Below are 24,457 nucleotides of genomic sequence, written 5' to 3'. Positions count from 1 at the left end.
GAGACAGAGAGAGACAGAGAGACAGAGAGAGACAGAGACAGAGACAGAGAGAGACAGAGAGAGAGACATGGGGGAGAAAGAGAGCAGAACTCTGACATCTCTAACATCATGCACCAGACAAAGAAAATGTGTAAGGGAGAAAGTCTTAGCTAACAGAGAAAAGGAAACCTTGTTGATTCCACCAGCAGAGCCTTCAACTCTGCAAATCATAGTTTTAAGATGGGAGGTCTGCAATCTGATCAGTAAACACACTGGAAAGGAGGACCTCTGTTTCTCTAGCATGTTCATTGGTAGTCAAACCTTTTGGTTATCAAAAGTAGAAGCCCCTGAGTTTTTCATATCTGTAAGCTCTAAAGTCCTCCCTTTCCACTGGCGATCCAAGTGAGAGTCCCTGGAGTCAATGCGGGGACAGGAAACTGACTTGAATACAGATTCATTAACACCATTGGCAAGCTTGGCTGCACTGCAGGGAAAACAGTGCTGGGAGGCAGAGAAAACAAGGATAGCATTAAAACGAATCTAAAGTTGATTTTAGTGATGTTTGATGAATTGACACAAATTATATTATTACTCCATTTACAATCAGAAATGATATTAATCACAATGTCACAAATGAATTTATTAGATGGCTTGCAGTATTTCAGTAGGTCCACTTGTCACTTCTGCCAAGTGTCTATATAAACACCAATCCCCACAAGCAAGTTAGCCAAACACTCCCATTGCTCAGTCTTCTGTGTTTGACTGTAAATGTGTTTGACTGCAAATGATCAACAGTGTTTGCAGAACTCAGTTTAAAGTGTGTAATTTTAATTTGCAGTATATTACTCTAAGTTTCATGACTTTTTGCATTCACTAGTTGTTAGATTTCACAGGGAATGTGGCGGTACCACCTCATCTTTGATGTTATTGCCATTCTTTTCTCCGTCATAATTGGCAAAGCATTTTACCAAAATTTCATTACTTTTAACATCAATGGAACTGTTTGACTAGAACAAAAAGAAAAGGAATAAATTAATACTTATGGGAAAAGGAATTTGGACAGAATGAATCCTTGGAGAGACGACCCCAAGATATTAATGCCCAAGACACTGCTGGGGAAGTATGAGAGGGTTCATCCTGGTTTTCCCTGTCAGAATAAAAGGTGAGGTCTGCTGAGATTTAGTACTGTTTTCATAAATAAGTTCTTATATCCATTCTAAAGTAGGTACAGCAGCTTGGACTAATGGGCAAATGTAATATTGGCAGAAACATTCTTTCGTTCCTTCTTCTTTCTATTTCTCTCTCTTTTCCTCCTCCCCTCCCTCCTTCCCTCTCTCCCTTCCTTTCTCAGACAAGTTGTCATATAGCACAAGCTTGTCTGAAAACCACTATGTAGCCCAGATGAACTCTTTGAACTCTTGATCCTCTACCTCCTGAGAGCTTGACTTATGGGGAATGTGCCTTCATATGGACTGTTAGGGTCATTTTTTTTCTTTCTGATGAAAGAAAGTTCAGATCACAGCAATGGGTGAGTAAGGGTAACTGGGGGTCAGCTTTTACTACAGTTTGTGAAAATTTCAGTATAAACTGAGTAGGTTCACTGTACAAGTCAGTATCTGGAAGTCTTTTATTTTTCTAATTTGTTTATAGTTTTGTTTTTGGCATACACATATGGTGGGGGTGGGGGTGTTTAGATCTCAGGGTAGGCTTTGTGATCAAGCATATGATATGTTGTAAATATATGTCAGTGTGTGTGACTTTAGTGGATCTGGTGATGGAAGTGGGCATGTGTGTTCATGTAAGAATGAGAGAGGAGATAGGGAGAGAGAGCAAAGACTTAGAGGATTAATCTCTTAGTGTCTGTCAACATCGGTGCTCATCAGAGAAGCAGGTTCCATTTCAGTGTTGGTAACAAGTTAGGTTGTATTTGGTGTTAAATAAACACATGACTGTAGGAGTGTTTTTAGTGGAAGAGGGATGATTCTATTTCAGGAAAAATGAAAATAATTTGTGAACTATAGTAGGATGTACTTCTTACATGATTTCATGTATGTAGCCCCAAAATCCTTGACCATGTGTGTCACTTATTATGTCCTTCTGCTCTGTACATGATTCTTGAAATTCCCCGCCATCAACAGTTACATTTAGAATATTTCTCCTATGTATGTGTCCATGGAAGGCATCTCCTCGCTGCCTGTGTTGACTCACTTATCATGTAATGAAATTTTCATACTGCTTCTGATGTTAACTAATCCGAACAGGTCAGCCAGACATCGAAATGCAAAAACAACTGTCCTTCTCTTGATAAAGCTATTTACTTAATCCAAGACATAAATCACTCATACTCTGGTGTGTTGTTCTGATGTGTTCCAAATTAGCATAACAGTTACGGGAATCCATCGATAAAGTGCAGATGCAAGCTGTTACAAAAAGTAAATATGACCTAATGAGGTTTGTCAACGAACACTGAATAGTTAATATTAAGCTATTAGTGAACCTGCTAAGTGCACAGAGGGCAGGTAAAATGTTAGGTATTGTTATGGATGCCAGGGTTACAGTACTAAAGAAAGGAGAAAACATTTCGTTTCTTTCTAGAACTTGCGTTTAAGTTGAAGATAAGAAGTAAGATGAAATACATCATTAAGATACATTCCATTTATCAACAGAGCAGGGAAAGGCAATGATGTGCGTGTGTGTGTGTGTGTGTGTGTGTGTGTGTGTGTGTGTGTGTGTTTGTATTTGTGTGTCTCTGTGTGTATTCACATGAGGTAGCATGAAAAACACAGTTTAAGACGAAGACCTAGAAGAGATGAGGGAATTATCCATGTAGATTTATCAAGTGTAAGAATATTCACCCCAGTGAAGAACTGGTGCTGACTTGGAGGTCAGTGTTGTTGAGACAGGAAGTTGAAGAGCAGACAGAGATGCACAAGTCAAGAGGAGGAAGGTGGTGCAGGGTCTTCTAGGTCATCATGATGAGTTTCATAGGAATGGAAAAATATTCTATGACTCCATATGTATTTTATATTTACTAGTAAATGCATTAGGAACATTGTTTGCTCTAATAGTCACTTATGACAGCAATTAGTGACTAAAAAGATTGACTAATTTAATTCCACTCAATTTTTTTTTTTTTTTTGGTTTTTTTGAGACAGGGTTTCTCTGTGTAGCTTTGCGCCTTTCCTGGGACTCACTTGGTAGCCCAGGCTGGCCTCAAACTCACAGAGATCCGCCTGGCTCTGCCTCCCAAGTGCTGGGATTAAAGGCGTGCGCCACCACCGCCCGGCTTCCACTCAATTTTTATATGGTGTAGGAATTGCAAAAATTTGAAAGAATATACTATAACTAAAATCTTCAATGATGTTATGGTGTGGTAAAGGAGACAAATATGAATCTATATTTATAAGAATAACTGACTGCAGAATTGGTGAAATTAATACTTTATGCCTGTTGGTTTATTGCTTTTGAGAGAAAAGGTGTGCAGAAATTATCTCTCTTTCATAGATTGCCAAGTATAGACCATGACTCATTCCAAATCTCAAAGTTCTTGAATGGAGTAAGTGAACTAAAAATTGTGTGTTCTCAGTCTACTTCTCTACTTTACCACTCTAGTCTTGAACAATTTCCCCTTCCTATTTTTAAACAAATTATTTTATTTATATTTTGAATATACTGTGTATTAATATTTAACAAAAGAAAAAAAAGGTTCCAAAAGGAGTGCATTCCCTGTACTTTTGTCCACTTGCTATCAAGGCCCTTTTCCAAGAGACCATGACTATTATTGGCTTCTTCTGGTATGTCCAGAGGGACTGACTATCCACAAAAGAAGATTCAATGAGAAATCTCAGCACATTGATCACTTTGTACTGAATCTTGATTTTTGTCATTCAACAAATCATCCTGGAATTCAGGATGTATGTCCCTATGTGTGCATCTGTATGCATACGTACCTGGAAGTATATATGGATATGGATATATCTATATCTATATCTATATCTATATCTATATCTATATATATATATATATATATATATATATATATGATTTTTAAATTTTTCTGAGTTAAGTTTTTCTGGCAGTTAAGTTTTATTTTTGAGCCTATTTATATACACATATGTGTTTAAATTCTGCATACTAAATTTCCTTTTATAAATGTAATAATTTGGTCATAGTTTAAGGTATTTGGATTCTTTCCATTCACTTGTGTTTAAAATGGTCAAATGAACATAATGGTATAATATATAATTTTTAACATGTTGAGGGACATGTGCAGCTAAATTGTAAAAATAATGTATTTGATTAAAAATTTCAATTCTGATAGAATTGAAAGTTTATCTTCATATAACTAGTACAAAATTTCACCATGACAAATCCCTATTTAAACATCCTCAAAAAATAAATTTGTTTGTAAATATTTTGATGTTGTCAAACATGTGAGCTACAATCCTAACTGTAATCTTTATACCATGCAGTTATGACTTTAAACAACACAGAAATGCTCTGTTCCAATTCTAGAGGTAACCAATTAAAACAGAGGGTCATAGCTAGGTTGTTGAGCTATTGCAATTCCTCAGTCCAGTGATCACCCAGCCGTCTTTGTACTCATCCATTCTGTGTTTGTGTTTACTCCTTCAAAATTTTACTGTGTGTCCCCAGAATAATGTCCTCACTATGGGGACCAGTTATTATTCTTTTTATGTTCACAGTCACACATCTGCCCCTTCTTACACTTCATTCTACAAAGTTGGGAACTACTTATCTGTTCTCTGTTTCTAAATATTACCCACTTAAAAACATGCTACATAAACACAAAACCAGAGTGTAAAACCTCTTGGGAGAGTCTAACATTAAGAGATTTCATTGAACTGTTCATTCTTTCCTTGTAATTGTTTTTGGCTTTAGAAGACAGTTTCACTATGTAGCCCAGACTGGACTGGAACTTACGGCAGTCCTCCTTTCCTGCCTCTCAAGTGCTGGGGCTGCAAACACGAGGCATCACATCTAGTTTGTTCATTCCTGTTATGCAGAATTGTTTTCTCTGGTATATACAGTTTGCTTTGCTATTCATTCATTGGAGGACTTTTGTCCTCTGAGTTTTTGTTTTTTATAAATGAATATTCTATAAACGTTAATGTGTTAGATTTTATGTGAATATGTTATACATCTTCATTTTACTGAGGAAAAAGCTGGAGTTTGGAAGGGACTACAGTGCAACTGTGGCCGTAAATTCTTTTTTTTTTTTTAACATGACACTGTGTTTGTTGATATTTGATTGATTTGTTTTCCATATTAACATTGATCATATCTGCAGAGACTGTCTTTTAAGTTGGTAACATACATCTGGTGGAGTTCATCATTTCCATAGCCTTTAAAAATAAATGTTATCTTTGTTGAATTTTCTCTGTTGTTCATTTTTTTATTGTAAAATTTCTGTTATTTTTATTATTTCCATCTTATTTTTTCAGGTTTAACCTGACTTATTTTATTTCAAGTTTCTAGCATTCACTCATTTACTTATTAGCTTTAGGAAGTGAAAATTTAGATAGTTAAAATTTTTGTTTTGTTTTTATTAAGGCATAATTGTGCATATTCGTGAGTGCAATGTGAGATTTCTTTTTTGAGGTAGGGCCTGACTATGTTGTGGGCTGGAACTTGTTATGTAGACCAGGCTGGGCTTGAATTCACAGAGACCCACCTGCCTCTGCTTCCTAAATGCTGGAATTAAAGGCGTGCTCCACCACACCCAGCCCCAGCCCCAATGTGATGTTTTGATATGTATGTTATTTTATAATGATCCAGACATGGTAATTAGCATGTCCATCACCTCTAATGTTTATTATTTCTCTGTGGTTTTTCAGTATTTATCTCTTTCTTATATAAGAATTAAAGGTTTACTGTTTTCACTATGTAATAAAAATTTGATATGTCTCATTTTCCTAATCACCAAACGTATTTTCTAGTTTCTATTTGGGTTTCTCCTTTTATAGATGGATTATTTAAGTGATGTTGCTTAGTTTGAAGCGTTTTGTAAGCTTTTTAGATCTCCTTTCTTATAATTTTCTGATTCTGATGGAGTTCATCATTTTCATAATCTTTTTAAATAGTATATTAATTTTTGTTGAATTTTCTATATTGTATGTTTGCTTTTTATTGTAAAATTCCTATTTATTATTTCCATCTTATTTTCTTCAGTTTCAAAGCAGTGTTTGAATAGTTCAGCTTTCTGAAATATAAACAACCAAGATAGCTTGGTTTAAACCTCCAGCTTTAAGATAGACTCAGTCTATGCTTGACTCAGTAAATGTTCAATGTGCCCGAGCAATAACATGACTTACTTTTGAGCTCAGTGCTTTACATGTATTAAACAAATGTGGAAGTTATGTTGTTCAGATTTTCATGTCTAGTTATGTAATCAGTTGTATAGAGAGGTATATTAGAACATCTCCTGATTGTAGATTTGACTACTTATTCTTCATTCTTTTAGTATTTAAAGCTATTTACTGGGAGTTGTGGTGGTATTGTGTTCCCCAAAATATTGTGCACCCTAATAAATTTATCTGGGGTCAGAGAACAGACAGCCACTAGATACAAAGGCCAGAAAATGGTGGCACTCACACCTTTAATCCTAGCACTCCAGAGGTTGAAATCCTTCTGGATCTCTGTGAGTTCAAGACCACATTGGAAACGGCCAGGCATGGTGACACACGCCTTTAATCCCAGGGAGCGATGGCAAAAACAGAAAGATATATAAGGTGTGGAGACCAGAAACTAGAAGCATTTGGTTGGTTAAGCATTTGGCTGGTTAAACATTCAGGCTTTTGAGCAGCAATTCAGCTGAGACCCATTCTGGATGAGGACTCAGAGGCCTCCAGTCTGAGGAGACAAGACCAGCTGAGGATCCGGCGAGGTAAGGTAGCTGTGCCTTGTTCTGTCTCTCTGATCTACCAGCATTGACCCCAATAACTGGCCTTGGGTTTGATTTAATTAATAAGACCTTTTAAGATTTCTGCTACAGGGAGTCTGTATTGCATTCTGATATTCTGGATCACTAACTATCAGAGACTCTTCCTATGGTGCCAGATTCCTTTCCCAATGCCTCAACTCCATCCGAGGGCTCCTCCTTCTGTTTGTTGAGTCTGTGTGGTTGTTTTCTTTCTCAAATGGCAGTTTCCTTTGTTCTTAATTTACTCTGCCCTTCTCTTCACTCTTAGTGTTCAATGTTGTACTTTGTCTTCTTCGTGCTAGCTCCCCTCCTCTCAACAAAATCTCACTGTGGGGTACTCTCCTGGGCTGAAAATGGTGTGTTGCCATACTGCTAGAATCTTAGTATTTGGAGGTTTTCTCAGCTACACTCAGAGCCCTACTGCTGTGCTGCAATCCTATGATGCAAATTACTCTGCTTTTCCTTTACTTACATGATATTTGAAGTTTGTGGGCTCTCTCTTCCTCTCCCTGTCCCTATAATTTCTGTCACCTTGTCCCTTTCTATTTCTTTTTCTCTCCCCCTCTCTTGAAACATGGTCTCACATTGTAGCCCAGGCTGGCCTCAAACTCACAATCCTCCTTTTATCTCACTGAAGATTTAGGTGGTCAGAGGGGATATAGAGATCCCTTGTTGAGTGTTTGGGTTTCAGAAGAAGTGGAGAAATTTCCACTGGGCCATGTCTGTATGATTGTCAGAACCTAAACCATAAGATAAACAAGTACACCCTTAGTCTGTGTGCTTTCAACAGGTCTAAGCCTTGATTATGATACAATGTATGGGGTTATGGTCGGATCCTGTAAAAAGTGCCCCTATCTATATCTGGTTTAGTCCTAACATGCTTCTCTTATTAGTCACACACATTTTCACAGGTTCAGAATTTATCATATATACTGATCTCTAACTTTGTTGTAAGTAAATGAATCATGACTCCTAAATATTCTTTTCACAGTAACTCACCCTAGGTTCCTCCATAGAGTCAGCTTATTTTTCACACTTAGTCCCTACAGAGTAATATTTTAAATTCAGAAAATACAACACATTGCTTTCCTTATATTTTCCCTTAGTGATGGAGAATGCCACTTCAGTGGATGAATTCCTCTTGCTAGGTCTGACCAGTGTTCAAGAGCTGCAGCCCATCTTTTTTGTGATGTTCTTAATCATTTACTTGCTGAATTTGGTTGGAAATGGAGTGATATTAATGATCATCATTTTGGAGAGAAGACTTCACTCCCCTATGTACTTCTTCCTAGGAAACCTTTCCTGCCTGGATATTTGTTACTCTTCGGTGACTCTTCCCAAGGTTCTCATCAACCTCGTCTCCAGGCACAGAACCATATCTTTCCTTGGCTGCATCACCCAGCTACATTTCTTCCACTTTCTGGGAAGCACAGAGGCCATCTTGCTGGCTGTGATGGCCTTTGACCGTTTTGTGGCTATCTGCAGCCCGCTCCGATACACTGCTATCATGAATCCTCAGTTGTGCATCCTGTTGGCAGCTATGGCCTGGATCACCAGCTTCTTCTACGCTCTGATGCACTCTGTCATGACTGCTCACTTGAACTTTTGCCACTCTCACAGACTCAGTCACTTCTTCTGTGATGTCAAGCCCCTCTTAGAAGTGGCCTGTGGCAACACAGTGCTGAATCAGTGGCTTCTTTCTGTTGTTACAGGCAGCATATCCATGGGGGCCTTCCTCCTTACACTCCTCTCCTATTTCTACATCATTGTCTTTCTTCTTTTTAAGAACCAGTCCTGCAGAACGCTAAGGAAGGCTCTATCCACTTGCACCTCCCACTTTATGGTGGTTTGTCTTTTCTATGGACCTGTTGGCTTCACATATATCCGCCCTGCCTCTGCATCAGCCTCCTCCATGAGTGAGGATCGGATGGTGGCCATCATCTACAGTGCAGTCACCCCAGTGCTGAACCCACTGATATATACCCTTAGGAACAAGGAGGTGATGCTGGCTCTGAAGAAGAGCTTTGGGAAGAAGCTGTTTAAAGACCACCAGGTACATGGAAAAGACCAATGTACATGAAGATATTTCACTCTAATAAATGGGGAGTTAACTTTTTTCCCTCTCTCAGGAGTTTTGAGGATTTCAGGCAAAATAGGAAGTTCAAATCACATGGGAATAAACAGAACAATTTATAATATATTAAAATAAGAATTTTAATGTGTCAAGGGGGTTTCACAATATCCATAGCACATATACCAGAGTAATTAAGTGATGTGGAAATCTAAATGAAAGCAGGAGGGATGGAGAGAGATGAGACCAGGTTATTGACATATATTAGACAACTTGTCTGGTCTTTGCCCTAGGTTCCCAGAAGATAGCTGCAAAAACCTTAAGTGTCTTAGTAATTCATGGGCCATCTGGCTCACGCCTGAGTTTATGTTCACAATAGGTTTTATGATAGGCTCCAAGCAAACCTCAAATGGGAGGTTGTTTATGACAGAAAGATTATATGATTAGGAATCTGGGGGTTTGGTGACAATAGCTTGATTCTTTAGTGAGGAAGTTTAGAGATTAAGTTCAGCTATGAGGCAAAAAAAAAAGTGAAGCTATGTAAGGAAGTGTTAGTAGGGACTCAATACAAAGGTAAAGTCCACATGTTTGAACATCAGTGTTTGGAAGGGTTGTACACCTTGAGGACCTCACAGAACTTTCCTTCGGTCCTTTTCACCAGCTCTAAGTGTATCCTTGTCTATGATAAACTAAAATCATGAGTATAGCACTTTTCTGAGTTCATGAGTCTTCCCTGAAACAAAGGAAAACTATTCAACTGCACAAAGGAAGAAATCTATCACTGTATCAACAGAGGCAGAGCTGGAAACTAATGTTAAATGACATATGCTGAGCATACCAAGCAGGGTGGTACTGTAAGAATGGAATCTACTTGTGGGGAGAGGCATCTCCTACCTTGCTCCCTTAAGGGTTAGTCCAGTGGGGCTGATTAAGAACCTGGCTAGGGACTAACCCTAGGAAGGTGAAAAGATGATGTGCTTTTCCTTCTCAGAATTCCTGCTCACTAGTGTAGTCCCTAGAGCCTAGCCTAGCCCTCCATGAGATTGGACTCAGACTGTTCACCTTTCTGACTGCTGGTTCAGAAAGGTGTAAGGTCCAGGTGATACAATGCTATTCTCTCCACAAACACTGCAGACTCATTGTGCACATTAACTCACACAGGCATGTGCACATGCACACACAAACACCACACACACACACAAAGTAAAATATATAAATGTTTTGTATTAGAGTTTGTGGTATTCAGTGGTGTCTTTCAGAATTATGTTCAGCTCTGACTTGGATGTAAAGTCCACACCATATGCATGTGCAAACTTGATCTTGTGTGCAGACAATCTATCATAAATAACATAGAAAGATACAGGACAGATTTATCACCATGTATATTGTGGGCCTGATTCCCAGATGCCAGAGGTCAGAGAAGGTCCCTTTGATGGCAGACTACAGGAGGGCAGCTGCACATTACTCCACTTGCTTCTTCATTCTTCTCTGGATCTGCAGTCAGAATTCTGAAATTCCCTGGTGTCAGGACTAGGATTTTTTTCTACATCCTCAAGAAAAAACCTAAAGAGGAGAAAAAGAAATCGCTCTGTATAAATAAAACACTGATTGGCCAGTGGCTAGGCAGGAAGTATAGGCAGGACAAGGAGAGAGGAGAATTCTGGGAAGTGGAAGGCTGAGTCGGGGGAGACAATGCCAGCCGCCACCATGACAAGCAGCATGTGAAGATGCTGGTAAGCCATGAGCCACGTGGCAAGGTATAGATTTACAGAAATGGATTAATTTAAGATGTAAGAACTAGATAGCTAGAAGCCTGAGCCATTAGGCCAAACAGTTTAAATAATATGTGTCTGTGTGTTTATTTTATAAGTGGGCTGTTGGACTGCCAGAGTTTGGCGGGATCCGGAGAGAAAACTCTCCAGCTACATATGTGTCTGAAGGAGCAGGTCTGTGGTTGGTTGGCAAACAAATGTGTGCATAGAAGATGTACTGGCTATTTTTTATGTCAGCTTGACACAAGTTAGAGTCATAGGAGAGGAGAAAACTTCAATTGAGAAAATGCTTTACAAAGTCTAGCTGTAGGGCATTTTCTTAAATACTGATTGATAGGGGATGGTCCAGTCCATTGTGGGTGGTGTCACCCCTGGGCTGGTGGTCTTAGGTGCCATAAGAAAGCTGGCTGAGCAAGCCAGTAAGCAGCACTTATGCATCATCTCTTACCTGCCCTGTTTGAGTTCTTGCCCTAACTGCTTTTGATGATGAACTGTTATATAAAAGTTTGAGTGATGCCGGGCGGTGGTGGCGCATGCCTTTAATCCCAGCACTCGGGAGGCAGAGGCAGGCGGATCTCTGTGAGTTCGAGGCCAGCCTGGGCTACCAAGTGAGTTCCAGGAAAGGCGCAAAGCTACACAGAGAAACCCTGTCTCGAAAAACCAAAAAAAAAAAAAAAAAAAAAAAAAAGTTTGAGTGAAATAAACCCATTCCTCCCCAAGTTGCTTTTGGTCATGGTGGTTCATCATGGCAATAGAAACCCTAACTAAAGCAAAGGATAAGAAAGAACATGCAGAATAACCCTTCCCCCACCCTAGGCTCTTTATGCCAACTTGTGGCCTATGTATGCATGCAGAACAGCCTTCTACATATGTAGAATTGTGGCATAGCAGACTGGTAACTATAACAGGGAATGCTCAGCTCAGGGTCTATCAATCATACAAGCACTTGAAACTGAGAAGGACCACATGGAAGTAAATGTGAACATATTCTCTAAGGATAGCCAGATCAAAGAAGAAAAAGCTGCTTTTCATTACTGTTGGCATGCCCCATGACTAAGTCTTTGAGGATCAAAGGATATTGGAAAGACCTATGTGGGGAACGAGGGGACTTCAGGTATTTGCACTTTTCATTTTTATCATCAAAGCAAGCAAAACATGATGTGATGTTTACAGTTAGCTTAAGCAAATACAAGTACAACGAGGGAAAACATCTAGTGTTATGACTTGTCATCTTTGACCATGTGAAAAGAGACAAGAATATTCCTCCCAGGCCTTTGCCTTTCCCACAGAGATAATGTGGACATGCCAGGGCATTTTATTCATGTCTTGCTTTGAAGGGCATTCCCTTATCATATTTTATGCAATTCTTTCTAGAAGACCACTTTGTTGGAAAAAAATTCTGCATTCTGTCTGCCCCATCCATAGTTCACAGTAAGTTCACAGCTATTTTACACAGACTTCCACACATTATGATTCAATTCTTCGAAGTATAATTGATAATCGCTAAAGCTCTATGGATTGTATCCATGAACTGTTACTGATCTAACCCTGTGATACATTTTTTTCCACATCAAGTTTAGTTGTTTTAGTTTTATTTAAAAACCTCAGGATTAAATTAAAAAATATTCTGTATTCCATTCGTACAGCAATTCTAACAATGGAGGTTTAATTGTATAAAGGTTTTCTAAGGTCTCTCATTCAGTTTATATATTTGGCAAAACTGAGTCTGTGAAGATGCATCACAGTGTGGAGTTTGTGAGCATGGTATAAGTATGCAAGACTGAAATATCTTCAGTAAGTGGAGGCATCCTTTTTGTCCATCTGCATTGGTATAAGATAAAATTTATCAAGATCTTGGATCTTTTGGTGACTGAATATTGGTGATACTCCACTGTGGGTTTTGATTAATGTTCTAGAAGACTTATATTGTCTGTCCCAGTATTTCAGACAACTGCAGGTGTACTGCTCCTTACATACAACTGACAACCATAGGGATATACGTTTACAAACATTCTGTCTTTGTGAATATGGTTTATCTGCTCACAATGATACATCAATGTGACTTTTATGAGTGTATCTGAAACTATACACATGCAAATGTATATGCTATTACTGATTATATTGAGTAAAGTGGTCCCTGTTCTATCATGCTTTTATGTTTTTCATTTGTTTGTTTATTTTTTTAGTAAATATCTTTTAAAATGTAACTTATTGTTTTTAGCTAAATTAAAATTAAAGACAAAAATGGTCTTTTGAGATTTGTGGTTATGGCATTCAGAATTGTGCCTTTGGGAAGTAATGGGCCACACCCCTTCCTATCAAGGCGGCAGAGAAAACTATCTGGGTCTTGGAGTCCCCCAGTTGGAAAGAAAGCCCAGGCTGCCCATTTCCCTACCTGAGCTCTTCTTCCACATTACAACAACAGCCACTGAAGCTCCCAGGAGAACCAGGCCGAGGACAACTACTATGATGGGGGTGAAAGACTGGGGAGGCCTGCCTGGAAAGAAATGAAAAATGTAGGATCCTGACTCCAAATCTCAACCTTGACCCTGCTCAAGGTCTCCAGAAGGACTTCTGCTTTCCCTGACAACAGATTACGTGCCCACACCCTACTTACTCCATCTCAGGGTGAGGGGCTCAGGCAGCCCCTCATGTTGCACAAGGCATGTGTATTTCTGTTCCTCTCCAGAAGACACCACCACAGCTGCCCACTTCTGGAAGGTTCCATCTCCTGAAGGCCTGGTCTCCACCAGCTCCATGTCCTGAATCAGATCCTCCCCATCCCGCTGCCAGGTCAGGGAGATCTCAGCAGGGTAGAAGCTCAGGGCCCAGCACCTCAGGGTGATGTCCCCTTCAGGTCTGGGATGATGAGTTACATATGCTTTTGGGGGATCTGAGGGAGAAGAGTGAGAAAATTTGCACATGTACATTTTTTGGGGGGGCAGTGCTCAGTGGTATTCTTGTGACCATTTTGGGAATAGTCAGTAGAATAGGATAGGAGGGGTGTGCAATCCCACACAGCACCCTGTACTCAGGCATCTGGAATAATAGATAACTTGTTTTCAAATCAAGGTGAATCAGCCTAGGGTAGGAGACTAGGTTATCATGGAAAAATTACCTCTTGTCCTGACTGAGTGGGGCTGAGAAACTCTATATCACTGAAACCATATTATACCACTGAGTGAGAGCAGAAAATCTAACCTGAGAGAGGCTATGGTTCACAATGGACTGCAGATTGAAGGGAAAGGCAATTAATTTTAGGAATCTCCTCTTCTGTCCTGAGACAGAGAAGAGTGAGCCCTCGGGAGAATCATTCTCTGATGTTGGATGAGGAAACCCAGGATCATGCCTCCCCCCCCCACCCCCCGTGTGTGTGTGTGTGTGTGTGTGTGTGTGTGTGTGTGTGTGTGTGTGTGTAAGGCAGAGACAGAGAGATATAGAGACAGAGACAAAAAGACAGAGTCACACACACACACACACACACACACACACACACACACACACACACAGAGAGAGAGAAAATTACAGCTGATGCCATTTTCCTCCCTTCTCAGAAGGTGTGAGCTCAAGTTCATTAGGATAAGTATCTTTGCCCCAGTACCTGTGCGCAGAAGAGTCTCATTTCCCATCTTCAGGTATTTAAGGAGCCACACCATGCAAGACCCCTGCAAGTAGACCCTCCAGCGCTCAGCCTCATTAGTTGCCTCCCACTCTTGCTTGGTGATTAGAGCTGCCTTGTCTGCCGCGGTCCAGGTGCTCAGACCCTTATTCAGGGTGAGGTAATCTTGCCCATCATAGCCAAACTGACGGTATGCATGAAGTAGGTGCCCGTCTGGTCCAATGTAGCAGCCAGTCATCCTTTGGATGGTGTGAGAACCTGGCCCAGTCCCTCAAGTCAGTCTCACCCACTTGGCCCAGGTCTTTCATCCTCACTGCCCACCCAACCAGATTTGGCCCTAAACTGAGAATCATAAAGGGCTCATAGTCCCCTCAGCTCTTCCAGGACAAGGCTCTGTGTGGTCTCATAGCCTCAGGCTGAACCTCGGACCTGGTGACACGAGGATGTGAAAGGGGCTTGGCCACCACCTGGGCCCAGGGTCACACTCACTTTTCTCACTCTGGTTGTAGTAGCCTTTCAGTTTCCGAAAGTATGCTCTAATCTGCAGTTCTGCTGCTTTGCCAATGTGTGTCTGGTCATCCCAGTAATCCTGTCCCACCTGCTCCATCCAGGGCACCGGAGGCTCGAACCTTGGATTCAATGCCCCACTGTTGAAGTGCACGAACTCTGTGTCGTCCACATAGCCAATGGTCATGTAGAGGGTTTCCTCTAAACCAGGTCTTGATATTGCGATGTCGAAGTACCGCAAAGAGTGGGAACCTGGGGGAAGTGAGAGGCTGATGTCTGGCTTGACCCTCCTTCTATGGGGACCCAGGGCAAACCGTAGAAGGGGAGCAGGAGGTGCAGGGCTCAAGGGAGTGGGGTATGGGCAGCCCGGCTGGGAGGGTCTGGCTGGGCAGGCTTTCCAGGTGTTCTCCCTGTAAAAGACTTCCCCTCAAGACCTGAACTCACCTTTAAAGGTCTGGGTCAGGGCAAGGGAAGCCCCCAGCAGCAGGTGGAGAGTGCGGAGTAACGAAGTCTCCATTCTCTGGATTTGGAGAGAGTCAAGTTCCTGTGGGTTCACAGTGACTATATAATCAGAACTACAACAGCAGAGCGCTAGGAACCTGATAGCCAATAGGAATGAGAAATGGAGCTTAGTCATCAGTATCCCTGCAGAAGGTGTTCTTTTCGCTTACAAGAGAAGAAGGGAAACTGCAGAGTTGTGAGGAATGCCTTTGCTTGGCTACCCAAGGAGACTCCGGGAGCCTCTCTCTGTGTACCCTGGCCTTTGCCCGGACCCCTGACCTGCACCCAGTGCTCATTGCTACATTATTTCTAAGGTTTTAGTGTCTCTGTATGGCTTTAAGAATTAGGATGAATTCCTAATTGTGGTTCGTCTCTTTCAGTATTTATCACATTAGAAATAAAACCTTAAAAATAATTCACTTAAGTGATTTTACTAACCTATTATAGGAGTATTGTTTTATGAAAGACAACTATTTTCCAAAATATACTGAGACGAGTGTTTTTTTTCTTTTATCACACACTACAATTCTGCATGCCTTTTACTGCTGGATTTTCTTATCTACTTCTGCTTTTAACCTGTTACATTGGTTGAGTATATGAAAAAAATCAGCCTGAAAACAGTATGTGTGGAGAATTGTTTTCAGTAATGTGAATGTCCATCTTTGTTGTGACAGTGAAAGGACACCAGTGTTAGCTTCTTCAAGGCTATTTGCAACTCAGAGTCTCAAATTTACTACCCTGTGAATCCATCCAGGAAAGGTGGTGGCTCACAGACACCTGGAGTCTGAAACAGAATGTGAGGTGTGCATGAATAGTGTGGAAATGTAGGGAAGGAAGCAGTGAAAAGGAGGAAGGAAGTGAAATCCAGATATACTGCCCTTAGATTTGTAAAAGAAATTAATGTACCTTGACACCAGGCACTAGGCAAAAGCATTAGAGAAGAGGAAGGTACCCTTTGGAGAGTCAAAGAGAAAGGGAAAATGTTTCTAAACTCCACAGATACAATATTTGGGACTCTGCAAAAATACGGTTTAAGATCTGGGCAGCAAGCAGACACTGGCAAGGGACTCTCTGCAACTCCTAGCATGTGCACAGGTGGGAATTATTTTCAAAGACGATTATAAAGTCAACCCTTTTGGCCATCAAGAGCAGAAGCCCACACATTTTTATGTCTTGAACCATAAATGCCTCCCCTCTTCAGTCAATAAGCAAGTGAGCACCCCTCCCCCAAGAAGCATGTGTCCACTGATTTGGACACAGATTCACAGACACATTGGGGGAGTAGGCGGTGCTGCGGCTGAAGCTAAGGATGCGGCCATATGGGAAAGACTGCGATACCCTGGGAAACAATTACTAGCTGTATTTGAAGAGTGACAGAGGCAGTTTCAGGCACGTAAATTCAGAGTTTATACTTTGTGAACCAGGAGAGATTACCTTGGTTTCATTGCTTTCTGTACTCTCAGAGTCCTAGAAAAATATTTAGTGGAAATGTACCACTGTTGGGGAATTTCCCAAGCCCACACTCTTAATGTCATGTTCCTCTTAGTATGTGGGGGTGGAAAGTGGGTGATTCATGGGAGAAGAGGGAGGGTGACTTCTGAAGTTGTAGCATTGCTGAAGGAGGAATTTAACCCAATAATAGTAACCTGTCACCTGCATCAGACAGTACACTAGGCAGGAAAGTGGGAAAAATGCCCCCAGAGCCCTTTCTGATCCAACCTGTTAAGTCATCAGAGGGAAAATAACTCCACGTTTCCCCTCCTGCTCCTGTAAAAGTAAGCTATAATAAAGGTTACACATGACAAATGTATAGCCAACATTATACTAAATGAGAAAAAATGAAAGCATTTCTTCTAAAATCGAGGACAAGACAAGGTATCCCCCTATGTTTATTTGACATAGAACTTGAGGTTGTAGCTAGGTCAATAAGGCAAGAGAAAAGAAGGAATTACAAATAGGAAAAGAAGTCAAATTATCGTAATTTGTAGATGACATGAGCCTATACATAGACGATCCTAACAACTTTGCCAGAATACTCTTATAAATGCTTTTTAAAAAAGTAGCAGAACGAAAATGAACTCGCTGACAAATAAATCATGGAAAATATCTCATTTACACTGGTTTCCTAAAGCTGAAACATGTAGGAATGAACCCAATGAAAGAAGGGAAAGACGTTTACAAAGAAAAATTTAACATACTAAAGTGAGAAACTGAAGGAGATGCTAGGAAATAGAATGCTCGTAGTTTGGCAAAATTAATGTAGTAAAATGAACATATTACCAAAATTGTAATGATGTTTTTAACCAAACTATAAAAACATTCCCAAGGTTCATATGGAAACGCTAAATACTCAGAGAGCCAAAGGAATTCTAAGCAGAAAGACAATACTGGAGGCATTACAACACTTGATCTCAGTTTATATTACAGAGCCATAATTGCAGACACAAAACGGAACTAGCAAAAACGCATTTGGAACATGAAATAGAACTGAGGATCCAGAAGTTTACCTACACATAGCTAGAGTCATATAATTTTTCACAAAAGTATAAAATATATAAAAACATATTGAAGAAAACTTTTTAATATATGAACTATAGCAAGTTGGATTTCTTCACATAAAAACTACAAAATCCATATCTCATATTCTTGATGAAAATCATTTCAGAATGGAACAATGATCTTAATATAAGATCTGAAACTTTGAAACTGGTAGAGGAAAAAAGCAGGAAAAAAAGCTCCAAGTTTTCTGAAAAAGACTGTACTATTACAGAAAGAAATCCCAAGAATTGACAAATGCAATTGCATGAAATAATAGAGCTTCAGTATAGCAATAGTAACTATCACAGAATGAAGAAACAGCCTATAAAATGGAAACTTTTATCAACTCTGTATTAGATAATGATTCATAGCATATATAAGGAACTGCAAAGAAAACACCATTCCCTTCTAATTGTGCAATCAATAAACAAGCTAGTGAGCTGAAAGAAGAAATAAAAGTGAATTGGCCAACAATACTTGAAATAGCATTTCACATCCGTATCCTGGGAAATTACCAGTTAGAATTGTTTTGAGATTCCATTTTGCCCCAGTCAGAATAGTTATCATAAAATATACAACAACAAATGCTAGTGGTATTGTAAGCTGGTGCAGACACTATGGAAATTGTTATAAAACTTTCTCAAAAAACCCAAAAACAGAACTACTATATGACCCAACCATATGTCTCTTAGGTATATGTCAGAAGAATTTAAGGTGTTATACCAGATATTTGCATCTTTTGTTTGTCTTTTTGCTACACTTTAAAAAAAAAAGCCATGAAACAGAAACAGCTTTAATTCCATCAACAGATGAATGAGTAGTGTAAATGTGGACTTTTTACTTGAAAAAGAAATGAGATCACAGCATTTGTAGAAATGTGGTTAGAACCAGAAATCACCATGTTAAGTGGAATCAGACAGACTCAAAAAAACAAATGTTTTATCTGATATGCAAAATCTCTCTCCATATTTTGTATGTATGTATGTATGTATGTATGTATGTATGTATGCATGCATGTATGTATTGTGTGGCCATAGATACACATGGGTCATGAGACTAGAAATGAGACCATGAGAAACAAGAACATTTTCTTAAAGGAGTAGGAAAGGAGTGGGGAAGGACAGGAGAGTTGGTAAGTTGGTAATGGATTGCATGTGATATAAATATGGAAGGTGGGACTATTTTGTGGAGAGGAAGTAGATCAGCAGGCTTTGGGTGATAGGAGGGATGATAAGGTGGAACAAATGTGATATATATGTCTCAAAATTGTAGGAATGCATAAATCATTTTCCATGCTATCATAAAACATTAATAAAAAAGAACAAAATAAAAAAAGGGTCAATAGGGAGACCAAAGGGGGAAAAAGAAAAGAAAAATTAAGGAAATAGAGAACCTTCTTTCTAGGTCTCTAACATTGGTATTTACCTGGTAGCTTCAGTAGTAAAGGGTCACATTTGGACTGTACTGTGCTCCCTCTACTCTCATTATACAGTGAATGCTGTTTGAAGGCTGAGGGTAGATGGTCAAGAGCATGTTAGTGTCAGGACTGCATTTTCTTTAGAAGTTTCTCTTGTATACCAAGGACTACCACTTGTTACAAGTGGGTTTTGTGCCCACAGGTTAGGCAAATTTTCACCTGTTCCAAGGTCCCCCCCCCCCCCCCCCCGCTACACACCCAGTGGGAACAAATGTCAAACCAAGGCTAAATAAAATAGGAGATCTTTTATGTATGTATTTTAGGGGGATAAAACTGGAACACTGAACTCAGCATTGGATGGTGAGATATAAAAGATCTGGGCACTATGTTAAATTTTATATATCTTGTAAATTAATCCTTTAACCATACTTTAAATGTAAACAAACCCATACCCATATCTTTATTTTCAACGAGGAATTTGAAGCTCAGAGAATGCTAAAATTTCATCAGAGTGGAAGCTAGGAAAGAGGAAAAGGGAAATGTGGGGAGGGGGATCAGTGCTCAGTGTTGGCCTGGTTTTCTCACTTTCTCACATTGTACTGAAAAGACACACATACTGGACACAGTCAAGATATCAGTTTCAGAAAGAGAAGTCAGGAGCTCTTGAAGTCACAGTAAGGAATAAAGAACTAGAACAAATTCTGTGCAGCTCAGCTCCACATAAGGCAACTGCCTCATCCTGTGGAAGAGAATAGGAAAAACAAAACAAAAGCAGGTTGTGAGCTCTTCTGTGTCTGGAGGGCGCTGTCATATGAACTGGCCTGCAGAGACTGGGGCTGCTCTTGACACTCTAGGACTCTCTAGGGATATTACTCTGCACTCTTAAAAGCACTTCTACACCATCTCTTGGAGTCTGTGTGGTGACCCCTGCTGAGTGCTTTTGATCACAGCTAAGTAAGTAGTTTTTATTTGCTTAGTTATAACTCCATTACTCTCAGAGTTAGACTTTTTTGCCTTGATCTTTTGATGAAAGACTGAGTCTTGGGAGAGGAAAGTGTAAGGACCATAGGGCTTCTAAGGTGAAGAATCCAAACTTTCTGTCCCAGGATGAGAGGGGCTGGAGTGGGTTGAGTGTGCAAACTAGGGAGATTCTTTAATGTTGGTTAATTTCTATGTAATGGGTCTTTGCTGGCCTGCTGATTCCTTATTCAATAAAGGGCACTAAACTACTGACTGAATTGCAGAGAATAGTCAGGAAGATACTTTGAGTTTCTTACAAGAATCATCTAATACTGTTGTATCTAGCTCTTATTGATTGTTGGGCTTTTGTATGACAATTTTATATGATTGTTATATGCTTTCAATTATAAGTAACAGATGATACACTTCCCCCCCCCCCCAGTGCTCTGCAGAAGATATAGTTTTGATGATCTGTGCTATATAAAGATTCTGCATTTCTAAGGTTGTTTTCTTGAGTACACTCTATAAAGAGAGATACTAGATCCCTTAGAAATGAAAGTTCCTAGAGAGGCTGTTTTTTTCCCCATGAATATTTTTTAAAAACTGTCCCCGTAGGTGCTTAGAAACCATTCTTGAGTTCTTAGCATGTAAGATTCCTAAAAAAAAAATTCTGTTTTTTTCTTGTGTTATATTGTTTCCTAGTTTTGCAAGAGAAATAGGTCATTTCCCACGTATCTCTGAGTGAATATTTGCTCTTTGATTTATTGAGCACAGATTGCTTGATGGTGAGCTAACCTACTTCATTTGGGACCACTTACAGGATTTGGTACTATTTGAAAATGGAAAGACTGTTTTTCTGGTTTTAGTGTGAATTTGTTAATTGTGTGATCTTAGTACTTCTTTATAATAATAAATTTCTTAACTCCTTTGATTTTTATGAGAATAGTGTTATGTTTGTTAGGAACTTTTCCCTAAGTGCTTCAGCATTCTGACCATGTATAAGAGAAGATCAGGAACAAACGTACAAGTTGAGTGTCTATAAATACTAAACTTAGGAAGCCTACCCTGGGAAAACTTTATTCTTATTTCAAGGCAAGTAACCCTAGAGAGAAACATTCATGGTTTCAGTTATTCTATACAGCTACTTTACCACCTGAGAGCTGATGGACTGGAACAAAGAAGGATAGGAGAAAAGATCTCAGGGCACAGGAGTCTTGGGTGTTTTCCTAGGAGTCAAAATATGTGCCTTGGGGCCTTACTTGGAGAAAGCAGTTTGTTCTTGAGTGTGAAGCTGACACTGAAGTGGGAGGTGGAACTGTGACCCAGTTGCTTTCTTTGTCACTCATTTGTAGGTAGATTGCTGATGTCATGTCATCAAGCCTGTCTATGAAGGGACATTCATCAGCAGGAAAAGCACCTCATGAGAAACAGTCAAGAGAGATAACTAGGACTTTTCCTGTATTTGCAAATAGCTTCTGTGTACCAGGCTTTATACTCCAGCTTCGATTCAGTGCTTCCCTGGATTTCTTCATTCGATTATTTTTTCTTTGTCAGTCTTTTTGTTTACTTAATCAGTGTGGCAAATTAATCGAGTCCTTAAAAAATGTTCAACCCCATGTTACTTTTTTCTCTACTCATCCTCTCCCATGCACATGCATGTTGGTGTATCACAATTTATCTCTCCAGTACATACATTTCTTCTGAAGTTCAAGTACCAATTCTTTCAAGAAATATTTTCATGGATATCTTAAAGATGCCTCCAGTTTAACATGGCCACAACTGAACCATGATCTATCCCATCTCTAGAATGCTTCCTGATGTCTTTGTTTCAGTGAGCAATTCCACAGACCATTTGTAAAACCAAGAGCACAGTACACTCATTATGGCTTCAAACTGATGAAATGCACCCCTCAATATTGTCATTTTTATCAGTATCATTTTAAGAAATTATTTAATCCCTGTGATTTATTTAACTTTTTTCTTTTAACCTGGCAGATCCTTTTATATTTACTTTTTTTGTTTTTGTTTTTGTGTTTGTCAGAATGAGATGCCATGAGACTCATCACATGACTCTTTTAAAAAGTATTTAACAGCCCTTTTGGAACAATCGTGAGTACCCTTCCTTGCCCCAGACCCCATCCCTGGGCACCAGCCACTCCAGGGAAGACCTGCCCAACTCGGCCCCAGGTTCTGGCCACCGGGCAGGTTCCCTGCTAGCCCCACCGGGAAGGATCCCCTTCTCCAAGACCCCTGGCAGACCCTGCAGTCTCCACGCCCTGCCCCCACGCCCATCCGCCTGAGCCCCAAGCCTCTTCCTGAGACTCAGAGGCCGGCCCCCAGCTCCCATCTTGCTCCGGACGTCCCTTTTGGAATACTGGTGAGTACCCTTCCTTGCCCCAGGCCCCATCCCTGGGCACCAGCCACTCCAGGGAAGACCTGCCCAACTCGGCCCCAGGTTCTGGCCACCGGGCAGGTTCCCTGCTAGCCCCACCGGGAAGGATCCCCTTCTCCAAGACCCCTGGCAGACCCTGCAGTCTCCACGCCCTGCCCCCACGCCCATCCGCCTGAGCCCCAAGCCTCTTCCTGAGACTTAGAGGCCGGCCCCCAGCTCCCATCTTGCTCCGTACTTCCCTTTTACAACACTGGTGAGTGCCCGTCCTTGCCCCAGGCCCCATCCCTGGGCACCAGCCACTCCAGGAAAGACCTGCCCAACTCGGCCCCAGGTTCTGGCCACCGGACAGGTTCCCTGCTAGCCCCACCGGGAAGGATCCCCTTCTCCAAGACCCCTGGCAGACCCTGCAGTCTCCACGCCCTGCCCCCACGCCCATCCGCCTGAGCCCCAAGCCTCTTCCTGAGACTTAGAGGCTGGCCCCCAGCTCCCATCTTGCTCCGGACGTCCCTTTTGGAACAGTCGTGAGTACCCTTCCTTGCCCCAGACCCCATCCCTGGGCACCAGCCACTCCAGGGAAGACCTGCCCAACTCGGCCCCAGGTTCTGGCCACCGGGCAGGTTCCCTGCTAGCCCCACCGGGAAGGATCCCCTTCTCCAAGACCCCTGGCAGACCCTGCAGTCTCCACGCCCTGCCCCCACACCCATCCGCCTGAGCCCCAAGCCTCTTCCTGAGACTTAGAGGCCGGCCCCCAGCTCCCATCTTGCTCCGGACGTCCCTTTTGGAACAATCGTGAGTACCCTTCCTTGCCCCAGACCCCATCCCTGGGCACCAGCCACTCCAGGGAAGACCTGCCCAACTCGGCCCCAGGTTCTGGCCACCGGGCAGGTTCCCTGCTAGCCCCACCGGGAAGGATCCCCTTCTCCAAGACCCCTGGCAGACCCTGCAGTCTCCACGCCCTGCCACCACGCCCATCCGCCTGAGCCCCAAGCCTCTTCCTGAGACTTAGAGGCCGGCCCCCAGCTCCCATCTTGCTCCAGACTTCCCTTTTGGAACACTGACTTCCCTTTTGGAACACTGGTCTGTCTGAACCAAGTGTGCGGATAAGGCCAAGAACGAACCACAAGGAGATGGGCAGACGTCAAGGCAGAAACATATACAACAAAATGAATAGCAATACAGCATCACCAGGCCCTAGCCCTCCTCCAACACCTAGACCTGAACATCAGAAATTGGAAGAAGCAGAAGAAAACAGCCTTATGAATGACATCATGAAGAAGCTAGAGGCTTGCGTAGAGGAAAAGACAAAAAAATGTGAAGAACGCTGTAAACAACTAGAGGAAAGGGCAAACAAATTAGAAGAAATCAATAAAGTCCTGGAAGAAAACAATAAAATACTGAGAGAAAATCAAGAAAAATCAATGAAACAAATGAAGGAAACAGTCCAAGACCTGAAAAGGGAAATAGAAAAAATGAAGAAGACACAAACAGAGGGAATGCTGGAAATAGAAAATCTGAGAAAACGATTGGGAACTTCAGATGCAAGTATAATCAACAGAATGCAAGAGATGGAAGAGAGGATCTCTAGCGTTGAAGATACAGTAGAAGAAATACATTCATCAGTCAAAGAAAACACTAAAACCAACAAAGTCATGAACCAAAATGTCCAAGAAATTTGGGACACCATGAAAAGACCAAACCTAAGAATAATAGGGGTCGAAGAAGGAGAAGAATACCAACTCAAGGGCACAGAAAATATAT

The 24,457-nt window shown here is 41.0% G+C and overlaps 2 protein-coding genes across 2 annotated transcripts; one reads left to right on the top strand and one right to left on the bottom strand.

The window, feature by feature from the left end:
* Positions 1 to 8,030: 8,030 nt before the first annotated feature.
* Positions 8,031 to 9,002, top strand: LOC128114182 (olfactory receptor 12D3). Its single transcript, XM_052744016.1, has one exon. The coding sequence runs from the start codon at positions 8,031 to 8,033 to the stop codon at positions 9,000 to 9,002; it is 972 nt and encodes a 323-aa protein (XP_052599976.1).
* Positions 9,003 to 13,101: 4,099 nt separating this feature from the next.
* LOC128114181 (class I histocompatibility antigen, Non-RT1.A alpha-1 chain-like) lies at positions 13,102 to 15,408 on the bottom strand. Its single transcript, XM_052744015.1, has 5 exons — positions 15,336 to 15,408; positions 14,874 to 15,143; positions 14,367 to 14,642; positions 13,383 to 13,658; positions 13,102 to 13,262 (listed from the first exon to the last, which is right to left on the bottom strand). The coding sequence occupies exons 1-5, from the start codon at positions 15,406 to 15,408 to the stop codon at positions 13,102 to 13,104; spliced, it is 1,056 nt and encodes a 351-aa protein (XP_052599975.1).
* Between the last annotated feature and the right edge of the window lie 9,049 nt (positions 15,409 to 24,457).

This window comes from Peromyscus californicus, unplaced genomic scaffold (assembly GCF_007827085.1).
Source record: "Peromyscus californicus insignis strain IS unplaced genomic scaffold, ASM782708v3 Scaffold_19__1_contigs__length_69161282, whole genome shotgun sequence".
NCBI lineage: Eukaryota > Metazoa > Chordata > Mammalia > Rodentia > Cricetidae > Peromyscus > Peromyscus californicus.
The sequence above is the reverse complement of the archived record's forward strand: the minus strand, read 5'-3'. Positions and strand labels throughout refer to the sequence as shown.

What these genes read in the sequence shown, in the direction of transcription:
- LOC128114182 (XM_052744016.1), top strand. Translation starts at nt 8,031, where the DNA reads ATGGAGAATGCCACTTCAGTGGATGAATTCCTCTTGCTAGGTCTGACC.
- LOC128114181 (XM_052744015.1), bottom strand. Translation starts at nt 15,408, where the DNA reads ATGGAGACTTCGTTACTCCGCACTCTCCACCTGCTGCTGGGGGCTTCC. An exon ending in CCTGACCCAGACCTTTAAAG is followed by an intron (nt 15,144 to 15,335) that starts GTGAGTTCAGGT and finishes CACTTCCCCCAG; the next exon opens with GTTCCCACTCTTTGCGGTAC. An exon ending in TGAGACTCTTCTGCGCACAG is followed by an intron (nt 13,659 to 14,366) that starts GTACTGGGGCAA and finishes CTTCTCCCTCAG; the next exon opens with ATCCCCCAAAAGCATATGTA.